Source organism: Haliaeetus leucocephalus, unplaced genomic scaffold (assembly GCF_000737465.1).
Source record: "Haliaeetus leucocephalus isolate CR32 unplaced genomic scaffold, Haliaeetus_leucocephalus-4.0 Scaffold251, whole genome shotgun sequence".
NCBI classification, from domain to species: domain Eukaryota; kingdom Metazoa; phylum Chordata; class Aves; order Accipitriformes; family Accipitridae; genus Haliaeetus; species Haliaeetus leucocephalus.
In genome coordinates this window covers 2,455,760-2,468,084 of record NW_010972687.1, presented here as the reverse complement: position 1 = coordinate 2,468,084, position 12,325 = coordinate 2,455,760, and the positions used below count along the sequence as shown (strand labels likewise).

At 37.6% G+C, this 12,325-nt stretch overlaps 1 protein-coding gene across 4 annotated transcripts in view; it reads right to left on the bottom strand.

Moving 5' to 3' along the window:
- The window catches only part of TRPM3 (transient receptor potential cation channel, subfamily M, member 3), a 276,569-nt gene that overhangs the window by 121,367 nt on the left and 142,877 nt on the right, over nucleotides 1–12,325 (bottom strand). For all 4 annotated transcript variants that reach the window (XM_010568605.1, XM_010568607.1, XM_010568608.1 and 1 more), the window contains exons 4-5: nucleotides 11,583–11,796; nucleotides 8,471–8,595 (exon numbers count right to left, since the gene is read on the bottom strand). In XM_010568605.1, coding sequence (XP_010566907.1) covers nucleotides 8,471–8,595; nucleotides 11,583–11,796 — 339 coding nt within the window. The remainder of the gene's footprint in view (nucleotides 1–8,470; nucleotides 8,596–11,582; nucleotides 11,797–12,325) is intronic.

Sequence of the window (12,325 nt, the reverse complement as noted above, 5' to 3'; positions counted from 1 at the left end):
GTAATCTGTTTCAGTAGCATCAATGGCCACCGTTTCAGTGTTAAGTCCATCTAACGGTCAGTCCTCCAAAGGTCTGTGTTGGAAAAAACTGTTGGCACATTCTTAGCATAGTACAAAGGCAGTTGCCTGTATTCACAACAGCTTTAGAAAGTTTCCATTCAATGGGGAGTTGCTACACTTCAGTTGATTTGTTTTTGTCAGGAGAAACTCTTCTGCAGAGTAAATTGTTGCAGAGTTATCCCATTCATAGCCTGCAGACAGACCAAATAATAGCACTGGGCCACATTTGGCTGTCAGCTACTTTGGTGGGTCTCCAGTGACATATCTAAGACCGCACTGATGTGGCAAAAGAATTTGTACTGTGTCAAGGGATCCTGGCTGATCATTCGAAGACAATTCCTAGAAATATTGTTCACTGTATTGTTTACATATGTCTTGTCTTTTTGGAAAGACAAAACTCCTGAAAATATGTAAAATGAAGTCCTAGCTGAAGAAATGCTGAAGTGACTTCTTACAAAACTCAGCTGGGCTATAGTTCATGTGCAAGGAATTTTCTTCACAGCTCTGGCACTGTTCACTTTGGAAATCTAACAAGAGCTTTTTAATGCACAAAAGTGTACACTCAAGTTTTGACAAAATACTTGCAGACAGAAATATACTAACTTATTAATTTCTTCCTAGGCTTCTCTCCCCTTTTTTTTTATTCTCAAGAGCTCTCTAACTGAGATGTAATTATAAATAATATGTGTTAGTAATATTTTGGCCAGAGATCTCTCTCTCTGTTATTTTCACTTGTGAATGCTTGCAGCACTTCGTGAACCCTTGGATGGCAAGGGGAAACCCACAGACTTCTTTTGCTATTATCAACTGTCACACAGAGGGTACTCTGTAAGCTGTTCATCCTGCAAAAGGGAGGAAATAGGTCTGAGAAGACCAAGAGGGCAGCTGGCCAGCAGCAAGGCAAGTGCACTCCACTGTGAGAACAGGTGATAGCTTTGGCTCAAGTTTCTCTTGTACCGTTTCTTTTGGTGCCCCATTCATAAAACATTTATTCTACCAGCTCATATAGCTTAACAAACAGCAATATACTGCTGGAACATGTTCATTAACTAGCTCTACAGACACAGAAACCATGCGTTCCATGCCACAGTCAGAAAGAAAAAGAAGGTTCTTCCTCACGTGCCTAAGAATCAAATAAAATCAAACTAAAACAGTTACAGGTATTTTAAACTGGTACCTGCCCCACCTCTTAATACATAGCAGGCACAGGCCAGCAAGATCTGAGAGAAGACGAATGACTTGAGCTGCCCTTTGATTGTATGACTATGAGCTGCTGTGCATGCAATTCTACTGACAGCTTGTGCTTTGTCCCCGAGAGCCACAGCTCAAAAGTGTGTAATGGTGACAGCTTGATCTGCAGTTCTAATAAGCTGCAGCACCAAAGCCTCCACACATTGACTTAGTAATGCTGCCGCAGGGCAGATTAGAAAGCTCCCCTTTCATTCTGTGTCTGCCGTTTAGCTACAAGGTGAATCTTATGATTAATAAATTTTATAGATGTGAAAATGAGAATACAATTATTTTCAATCGAGCTGTTCACAGCATGCACAGTTCAACAGCTGAAATACTTTTTAAAAATAATAAATTGCACAAACCACACAGTCAGACTCTTTTCCTGATTAAAGGATGAGCAAATTCTTCAGGAAGGCAGGAAAATCCTAGGCATTGAGGCTATTTCTTTGAGGTGAACTGCTTTTACACAACGCTCAGCAGATTTTCAATTTTTCACTCTTACGCTTCCCATTCCTCTGTTCTTTTCAATCCCTTACATTTTACAGGCAAGTTAAAAGGTTGGGGAAACTTTGACTGCAATGTTTTCTCATCCTCCTTCTGCATTGAGAAGAGGGAATAATGTCGCCTTGCATCTTCCTCTGCAGAGCTGAAAGGAAGCATTTATGCTCAAGACAACCCCTCTAAATACAGGTTAATGAATGTGACAGCAGCCATGCTGTGAAGCAGTACTAAGGCTGCACGGGCTGAGGGCATTCTGTCAATAGGCGAGGTGTTGGGCTAACCAGATGCAGCCTTTGCATCCTGAGGTGGCAGCAGCTTGAATTAAAAGCACTGTTACACTCTGTTTACATTCCCTGTGGGCACATGACACTCAGCATAGGGACAGCACTAGAAAAATCGCTCAGGGTAACTCACCATGGACAATGAGCATGCATGCGCCATGTGATCCAATGCATGGACCTGAGCAGCCTAGGTGAAGGCTAGGTGAAAGGTGAAAGAACTTACAATAAACCTGGTGTGTTCAGAGTAGCACAGGAGAAGGAAAGAGACGCGTGCTTTGCTTCTCAAAAAGTAGTAGCTGTTGTTCAAATTAAGCCTTCTCTGCAGCCTCACTGTTCTGGGGTACACCAGGGAATAGAGTAGTTGCTGGTTTAATTTAAAGGATCCTGGAAGCATCATGGTCCAAATTCTCCCTATATGCTACAAATATGCCAGTCCCCAGCTTTGCCCCAGGCATGCTTCCCACCTTGTAGTTAGCAATAAGAGAGCTGAATCTCTTTTCCTTATGCCTTTCCTTAGAGTAATAATTATTTCCTGACGGAGCCTGCAAGGGGGACTGTGATACTTTGATATTCGATAAAAGTTACAGTGAAACAAACTTGTGAACTAACTATTTATAGTTATTTGTAATCCTTTTCCCCTCTAGCAATTCAATTTATTCTCAAAGAATAACATAATTCTGGAAGGATAACTGCAAAGTATCTACCAAACCCAAGTCAAAATTGGTAACAACAAATCCAACAACAATAAAGCAATATACACTTACTAATTAGTTGCCTGAGATTTGTAACTTTTATCATTTTTCTGAAACCTGCAGAAAATAATTAAATCAAAACATAATCTTTCTGACGCTGTCAAAACAAAGAAGTATGAGAGACGGAAGGAAGTAGTCTCATAGTATAAACTAACATTTTTCAGATTACTATGAAAGAAAGAAAAGGAAACATGTAGCCCATCTTGACAGTCTGATGTACCTGTTGTCTGGTATACACACACAGAGCAGGTAATATGAATGCTGGTCTTTCTGACAATACTCACCAGAACATGTTTTAAAGACCATGGTTTAAAGTGCTGAGTTCTGGCCACATACCTATCAAGTGTGACTGCTATATGATTTTTTTTCATATACATGAATGGTAAGGAGACACTAATTCTAAGGCAACGCTAATTCTTGAATGCACACTTTTTCTGGTTTGGATAATCTTTGGCAATCTCAGGGAGGTAGGTGGTATTCTGAAAATGAAGGGGACTTTGTCCTGACAGAGTGAAGTCCTTTATAACAAAGAATTTACTGATGGGATCAGGGAGAAGAGAGTGGCCAGGACTTGGTGTGTTGATGAAAATAAGTCTTCCTCAGTTAGTTCAGCTGTAATATATAGCAAACAATTCCAGTTCTTTAAGCTTTAAGCTTTCCTCATTCCTTATGTTTTCTGCACCTCCTGTTTGCTCTTCCTTGACTTGTCTTATAACTAGACATTGGCCTCATGTGTGCCCAGTGCCAAAAAAATAAATGATTCCCAAGGTCGTATATCAGTCCTGGTACTAAATTTCAGCATAATACTCATCCTTCTGAAACAGCATTGAGTTATGATGTAATTGAATTGTTAAATATTAATGACTACCTGGTGACCCATTAAAACATGGAAGGTCCCCATTTTTCCTGAAGAATTTGTCTAGTCTGTTATTGTCCAGGGATTTGGGGACGTTCATGCTAGCACCCGCTCCATGACAGGCTGACTTCTAACCTCTTTGTTGTGACCCTGACCTCCAAAGTGCATACAACCTTCCAGCTTTTAAATTTCCTCCCTATACCACCATCCAAATCAATGCTGAAAAAAGCTGAAGATATAACTGAGCAGGTAGAGCAAGACTGAAGAGTTCTGCTGTGAGTACCATTTGAGTATCCCGGAGAAAACTTTGTTGATGACATGTTGTTACCTTCAGTTATAGTTATAAAATTCAGCAACTGCACTAATATAAAAATTGGTAACTCTGAAACTGCAGTCTTTAATAGATCAGAAGCATTATCTAGAAACAGACTGACAAAGCCAGGCATTATTTTTTAACAAAAGAAGTATCTAAGGATATTTGTATTCAACTTATGTTTAGTACCATATAAATTTAGCTTTTATATAAAATGGGAAAATATTTGGTCCTTATTTTTATGATTTCAGCTGCATAAGAGAGTAGGTTTCAACTAGCAGTATATTCATTGCTTCAGTTTTATAAAATTTATTTTTTCTGAATATTCTGAGCAGCACAAAAGAACAAGTATCTTTTATTAGTGAAGTCCATAAAGAACATCTACAACTGCAATGATCGTGCTTTCAACATTTGAGTTCTAGGAAGTAAAAAATGTAATTTATTCTGGAACACAGAGTACATGAAAGGGGTATATATATATATAAAAACTAAAAAAATATATAACATATATGATATATAAAAATATTATATTATATATTATAGTATATATAAAGTTATCTATATTTGTATAATAAATATACTTTTATTATATAGATATAAATTTGCAGTGAGAAAGTAGTTTTCTTTCTGATAATATTTTTTGCTTTTATGTAGCACTTTTACCTGTTTATGGACAAGTCTACAAAGTTGGCTTATGTTTTTGGTTGTGCATTCTGCTGCATTAAATGATAAAAGCCGACCACTATTGCTTCCTTTTTACTGACTAAAGCCTTGTTAAAAAGAATGAGTATTTTACTTTTTCCAAAATTTCTGCTGAGCTTCAGTTTTGCCATACTCTAGTTGTTGAGCGTAACTGAAAGATCAAAGAAGTAAGGGAGAGAAACAGACTATAATCCACGGCTGTAACAGTACTCTAAGGGAGACAAATAAAACCCAAGAAATTTGGAGAGAATTTAGGAACTTCTCCTTAAATCAACCTGCTGGATCCACACATGGAAGGATTTATATAGCAGGCATGGAAGAGTGGGTGTCATGGGTTTTGTAGTGATTCAGCACAGCAGCACAGAAGCTCTATTTTAGTTTCAATTAGTTCAATAAAAAAAGTGTTGGTTATTTTTTTTTCCCTTATAACTTTAATTACTAAAAAGAATTCTATTTAAGTTATTTGGTTATATACTACAGCATCTTGAGCGATCAATGGCTTATCACAGTATGCTGGAAATGTCCTTTTCACTGGGTCACACAATGAAAGCATATTTTGTTTTAAGTCTCAAATACTAGCTTCTTTGGACTAAAAATGCAACTTATTTGAATGATTTCATTGAGCAAAAGGCAAGTACTAAAATCAGTATTCTCTTTGTAATCCAGGCACTGTTCCTACTGAGGTGACTAAGAATTAAACCCAACTGAGGACTGAACAGTCTCCAAATGGAAAGAGGTGCATGCTCCAAAGACTCAGAAAGTGCACTCTTTTAAAAAGAAGAATGGCTCTGTATGTAGGAGAAACTTGTTTATAATCCAATTTTTTTACAAGACTGAGTAAGCCACCTTACTTTCTCAGTCTTCTGTCAGAAAATTGGACGTAAGGCAACTAACTACCCTTCCCTTGTACATTTTGTTTTTAAATTAGAATCTAAATGTGTTAAGAGGGGCACTATTTTCTGCTATATTGCTTTTACAGTACTGGAGTGAGACAAGTCTCTTAGGGCTCTTTAACCATCACAGTATAACAAATAGCAAACAGTAATAATTTTCTTAACTTGGCCAGTTCTCTTTATGGCTCTGAGGAAAGCCCTTTGGATTCCCAAGACCTGACTGATTTGGATGGACTGGTAAATGTAATAAAACACCTCGGCTATGACTTCAAGATCCATACAGGCCAGGCAAGGGCTGGAGCATTGGAAGATGCACAGCTCTGCTGAGCATGCCTGACTTACCACAAGGCACAGGGAGGCAACATGGACTGGGGCATGTGCAATAGCAATAACTCCCCTCCTCTCCCTCCCCCTCCCCAAATGCCATGACTAAGACAATTTTCTGTATCCATTTGGTGCTGGAAGGGTATGTTTTGACAACTCCTCAGTTCTGATCATAATTTAACTAGACATAGTGCATATAGGCATAAAGCCACATTGATGCCAGAATTCAACAGGCCTTTTACTATTGGTTGACTCCCCCTCCCCCCGCCCCCGGCATAATCCTTTGTGGCCTTTGTTTCTTGCTTAATGATGATGCATTTTACATGCTTATGGTACTATTTATAATTCCCCTTCTTGGTTCATTTCACAGCATTCACCTCTAATGAGCCAGTCAATACAATGCTTTGATTTTCAAAAAGCTTCCTCACCAAATGATTCTAAAGAAACTGCACACATTGGGTAAGAGGGAAAGTCCTTTGAGGGATTAGTAACTGGGGAAAGCTGAGGGGAAGGGATTGAAAACAGTAAGAAGGAAAAATTAATTTTTGCGAAGACTGAGTGTTACTAAGATGATTTAGTGATATAAGTGGCCTACTACAGTTGTAAGGGATTTGGGGCTAATGACAGTGTGAAAAGCTTACAGATATTTCAGTGGCCTATGAAGAGTTAAAGAAAGTCTTCATAAAGCAGCCTCACTAGGCAATAAAATGGAATATGAAATTCAATATTGGTAAGCATAAAGCAGTATCATTACAGGTGCATTAGAGATGGATAAAACCTAAGTGCTTCAGCATTGCATCATGCCATTGATCAATCATTTTATGAAAATATTAGGGGCCAGGAGGTTCGGAGGAAAAGTTTCAATTTTGTCTGTCACAGATACATTTTGGAACTATTTTGTCCTCAGTGATGACCCTGTAATTGTAATCTTACTGATATAACTGTGGCTGCATTAAAGGAAGACTTTACCCAAATTTGTTGTCTTTACTGTTTTTTAAACTTCTGTCACTTTCTGTCTTATGATCAGACTAAGTATTAACCTTTTTTGATATGCCAGCAAGCTTTTTTTTTTTAAATTAACATACAACTTCTTGGTTTCCTGTTAAATTTGAAGCATATTTAGAGGAAAAATTCTCTTAAAGAAATAAGAAATCAGGGAGGGCTGTTCCAGTTAGCTGGAACAGCTCGGAAACCAACTTCTTTCTTTAGCTCTTTCTGGGGAAGAAGGCTCCAGAGCCTCTTTAACAGGTGGTGACTAGCTGAGAACAGAGGTAGGTAAGTTTCCAACAGGTGGAAATAACTAATTCAGGAATAACAATGGCTCAAAATTAATGACTAATTTGATGTTCTTTCTTGCCTGCTTTCTTCTTAGAATGCTTCCAGAACTCCATGCACAGTCCGTAAAGACTGCATATTTGAACTTGAAGTGTATATTACACTTTAACAAGACGCACCTTGTCTTTGTGATTAGCTGTTTCTGCTAGTCACCTTATACAGTACATCTCAGAAGAGTTCACTAGTGGCTCAGAATTACTGCTGCAGAGTCCCATCCTGCTTGTTTGTATGTATTGGTAACCCTATTATACAAGTGCTGGTGGTATTAGAGTACAAAACCCCGTGCTAGTACAATTCCCCCTAATGGCTACATGTTAATAGTGAATTGCAATGAATTCCAGTTGGAACAATTTCTTCATACTCATTGTAATTCCTTCTGACCTAACTGATAATTGAATCTTCTTCCCCTCCCCAACTTGCTAATGGACAAACATACAAAGAAGAATAGTTTAGAGTAATGTAGACAGAAAAAAATGTTCATTAGGCAGAATGAAGACTATATCTCTTCTCTACTCAAAGCTAGCTGATTCTCAGGCAGATTGCTTGGGTATGGACCAGAGGTGAGGTAGAAAAAGGGCTCACAAAAAACTTCAGGTAACACATAACCAGTGTAAGTAAATATACATGTATTTAAAATTGGGGGTTTAATCTTTCTGAGTGACAGTATAGGTTTAAAAGAGAAGAGTGATATGAAAGAGTACAAGAGACACCTACTCTGCCCTTCAGAAGGTGACTGAAGCAATGATTCTTTGAGGTCTGATCTTATGTCCAATATACTTATAAGACTCTTCACAGTTCAAGTAATAAAAACGTATAGGACGGAATGTATTATAAGGGGGACCGTCTGCAATTCTGAATTTAACCAATGCATCATAGTATTGTTTCAAAATAAACCAGACTTCAAGCTTTGCAGTCAGTGTTTTCTTAGGCACTTCTCAGGGTTCATAGTGTTCTAAGGATGAAACTTGAAGATATTTTCAAGAATAGCATTTAATGAAATTTCTTTATCATTTACTTTTAAGGAACATACAGTGCAGGAATTTATATTGTTGCCCTGTCAAAACTGCTATCAACCATAATGGAAATCCTGTGTATTTATTGATTTTTTGCTCCAGACATTAGTTCTATGAGGAATTGTTAAGTGAGGGATGGAGAGGAAAGGAAAAATAACTGGAATATTTATATATATTGGAGTTGATCTATGTCCATATAGGGCTTACATCTTTGCCAATCAGATCCTCTTGATTTTCCACAATCCCCCAGGGAGCTATACCGATGGTGCAGATCTTCCCTCGAGATTTTGAGGCATGATCTTTCAGTGCATCTCCAACATGCCGAATGACTCCTGGGAAAGAAACAGCATAAAATAGAAATTCATAATTATGTCCTTTGTATTCATTATGGTATGGATTTAGTATAGAATTCTTTTTTAGGGAACACCTATGCATATACCTACAATTAAGTACAGCTATGAATATATTCCTATTGATTATTATTACAGTAATACTGTAAGTCCATTTTATGAAATTTAAAAAATATTAAGTAGCAAGAAAAAAAACTATATAGCTCTAGAAATAAGAATGGAAATGTTGACAGCTGACTGTAACTTGTTTATCTGCACTTGTATTCACAAACATATGTGCATGCAAGCATTTGTATCCTTCCCAAGCATAGAAAGAAGCACAGGAATTACTGCCCCACCAAGCCCCCCCAAAAGTGTAGCTTGCACACAAATGTTCCCTTCTGTCTGAATAAAGGACAGCAATGTGAAAACATCATTACATTACTCTGTGGTGAGCTATTCTACCATATTTTCTGAACCAATTCAGTCACCTGAGATAGCTTCCAGCAGAGTATTAGAAAACCTGCTGGGGATCAGTGAGAAAACAGAAATTAGCACAGAGAGAATGGCTGCTCCCCAGCTCTCTTCCACGTGCTTTCTGGTAACGCTCCTTGTATGCTTTAGGCCAACTTTGTCCGTGTTTCTGTGGATCTCTGTGCAGACGACAAGTGCCATTCCTCTTTCCTTTTCATAAAACAGTTTCTTTACCTGCGTATCAATAACTTTTTATGATGTGGCTGCACTGAAGCAGACCTGTGGATTTGCTGCAGTTGTTATCTGTTACTCAGTTTCTGTGTTTGCTTCTTGTCCAGAATCCACAATTTCAAGATGACTGGATTGGAATTGCAACAGTCACACAATAGATGTGATTTTAGCCATAGTTTTTCTGCACTGTAAATGAACCATGTAAGAAAACCCCCCACAACCTAACAAATCCTCTGAGTCTTGGAGTCTAATTTCCTTCCTGTGGTGGAAAATGAAAAAAACCCCTGTACCTGCAATCAGCTATGAATTAAGCTGTGATCCAGCAACCCAAAGGATTCAAAGCAGTAAATCCATCCAGACTGCAAAAGCTTCTGCTATGTAGAATAATCAACTTTCAGCATGACACGAATATTCAGAACAACTTGTTTAAGTCATTTAACAGTCCTGGTTATAGCCAGGTATGCATCATCCTTGTTGCATCACTGACTCTCAGTCCAACAGCGGTATTTCAGGACTTTTTCAGTTATACTTTTCCTTAAGAGTAGTCTGATTTAAAAATTCATTATCAACAGAACAGACTGTACTCAGAAATTCTCAATTTGTACAATTTCACATAGAGATAAGACACTTAATTTTCATCTACACAGTTTGAAAACCTAGCCCTGGAGCAATCAACTGCTTTGCTCCAGAAATCAAAACAGCAATGAGAGTTAACTGATAATGCAGAACTGCTTCTGGATTATATTTTTAAAATAATACACAGCAACTTGAACTTCTTTGTTATGTCTAGGTAATTTTTTGATACAGGAAAAAAAATCCTTTTCAACAGTAATTATGTTGACTTTCCTGGTTCATTTGTATTGTTTTGGCATTTGTAACCTGGATGATTTGAAAACTGGTATGAAGCAGCCATGCACTTACCAAATGCAAATGTTATAGTCAGTTCTTCTTTACTAAATTTCTGTAGTTTGATTCCTACAGTTCCTGTGGTAATCCACTGCAACGAGTGTACAATATCTACAGTTTTCTAATGTGTTTTTAACTTAAAATTTATATCTGTCTTTGCCATCATCACTACAAAAGTATCTGGCAAATAATGTAACTATTATCATGACAGTACACAGGTCAACATCGAAACAATTTTTTTTCCTTGATCTGCAGAGATGTGAGGGATATTACATACATGTGAGTCTGTCTATTTATCTAACACTTCAGAAGTTATGCCTCTTTGCTATTTATATTGCTGCTGTGATAAAATTGATTATTGTTTTAAATTTGATGTGCTCTGGAAACTAAAAAGTCTAAGACTCCTATTAAGCATTCATATTCAAATATGTAGGAGTTGATCCACAATGCACTAAAATTAATGCATGATAGAGTGATTACAAAGTTATCCATAGACAGTAAGAGGACACACTCTGTGGGATTACTAGAATAATAAATTATAGCTTTGTTACTGCAGCAAATGACAGTGATGTAAGAATTTACAAGTACATGTCCTAGGTCAAAACTTTTTGCATTTCTCTCTAGCAGAACTCTTTGACTTTCCCCTGACTGTCTCCTTTCTGCCTCCTTCAAGAAGGGTAACTGGGAGGCCACTGCCCAACATTTTTTATCTGGAGAACTATGTTTTGTAGCTTATTCCCAAAACCTACATGCCATCTCCTAGCAGAGCTGGGCCAGCTGTTATCTTGGGTCATTAGGAAACCCATATGGTGTGTTCCAGATGTTCTGAACTTCGAATAGAAATGGAAATGTTATTGCTCTTGCTAGAGGGGTAATAGAAAAAAATTAGGTCAAGCTGCCTACAAGAAAGGAAAAAGTGACACTTATTCATGATAAAGTTTACCACCATGTCCACAAAACAGAAACTTTTTTCCTTTCATAGTTCACATCATCTTATAAGATAAAATAAAGGTCTTTTCTGGATGAAAATGTTTTCCATTTTATGTAATAAGAGTTTGACTTCTTTGGTTTCTGGTTAGTAGTCCCTCCCTGTAGCTTAGTGTTGATCTTATAAAGTCTTCACTGGCAATATACTAATATAATTGCCTCACAGGAGGCTTTATTTTCAGCTCCCCAGTGTGCTTTTCATGCTTTAGCAAACCTTTTATTCCCTGGTAGCTGCCAAGCTGGTATGAACTTGGCATTTTCTTGTTTGCACATAGTACAGCCAACACTAATAAAATAAAACATGGAATGGCTTCTTAATCTCATCAGTCCTAGTTTTTTACTGTGATGAAATCTCCTAGATGCCACTGTGCTTTCATTTCAATTGCTGTTACCTGTGTTTACTCCTCCAGTGAATATCCACGCTCCAGTTGTCATAGCAGCCTTAATGAGGCCTTTTCCAAAGACTTGCTTGAGTTTTGGCTGAAGTTCAAAATTCTGAAGGCCCCCGTGCACAGAGATGAGAAGTTTAGGGAGCTCGAGCTGCCACTCTTTGGTCATCAGATGCAGAAGAAGGTCAGGCTTTGTGTCAAAAGACACACGTACATACTGCAGAAATAAGAGCAGTAGTAGAGAAAAAAAGATTGGTTATACTCACTGGTTCCTAATACATACGATCTATGCCCAATAGATCACTGAAAAAAGGCAACCTTTATGACAAAAGCACTAACTAATTGCTAACTTGATCATTTTTTGAAAGTTAGAAAACTAGGAAACTAGGAATAACGGAACACTTGCAATTCACAGGATGGGCAATTTTCCTTTATTTAGGACATTAAGTCATTAATTGTTTCAATATGCTTAGCAAGGCTTGAAAGATAAATGTCTTTAATCTACGGCTGCAAAAACTGGAGAAAAATTTAAATGGTCTGCCAAAGATGACCTAGGTAGTCAGAGTCACAACTGTGCGCTCACTCATATCTTATTTTCAAGTTAATGAAATCAAACTCTCAAAAGGTAGGACTAACAGAAACAAGCTCGATTGTGCAAGCAGACATAAGCTTAAACTGAGCAAGGCTACTAAGCAGGTACTTTTCAGATGAATGAATGACTTACAGACTGATTTGTATAGATTCAT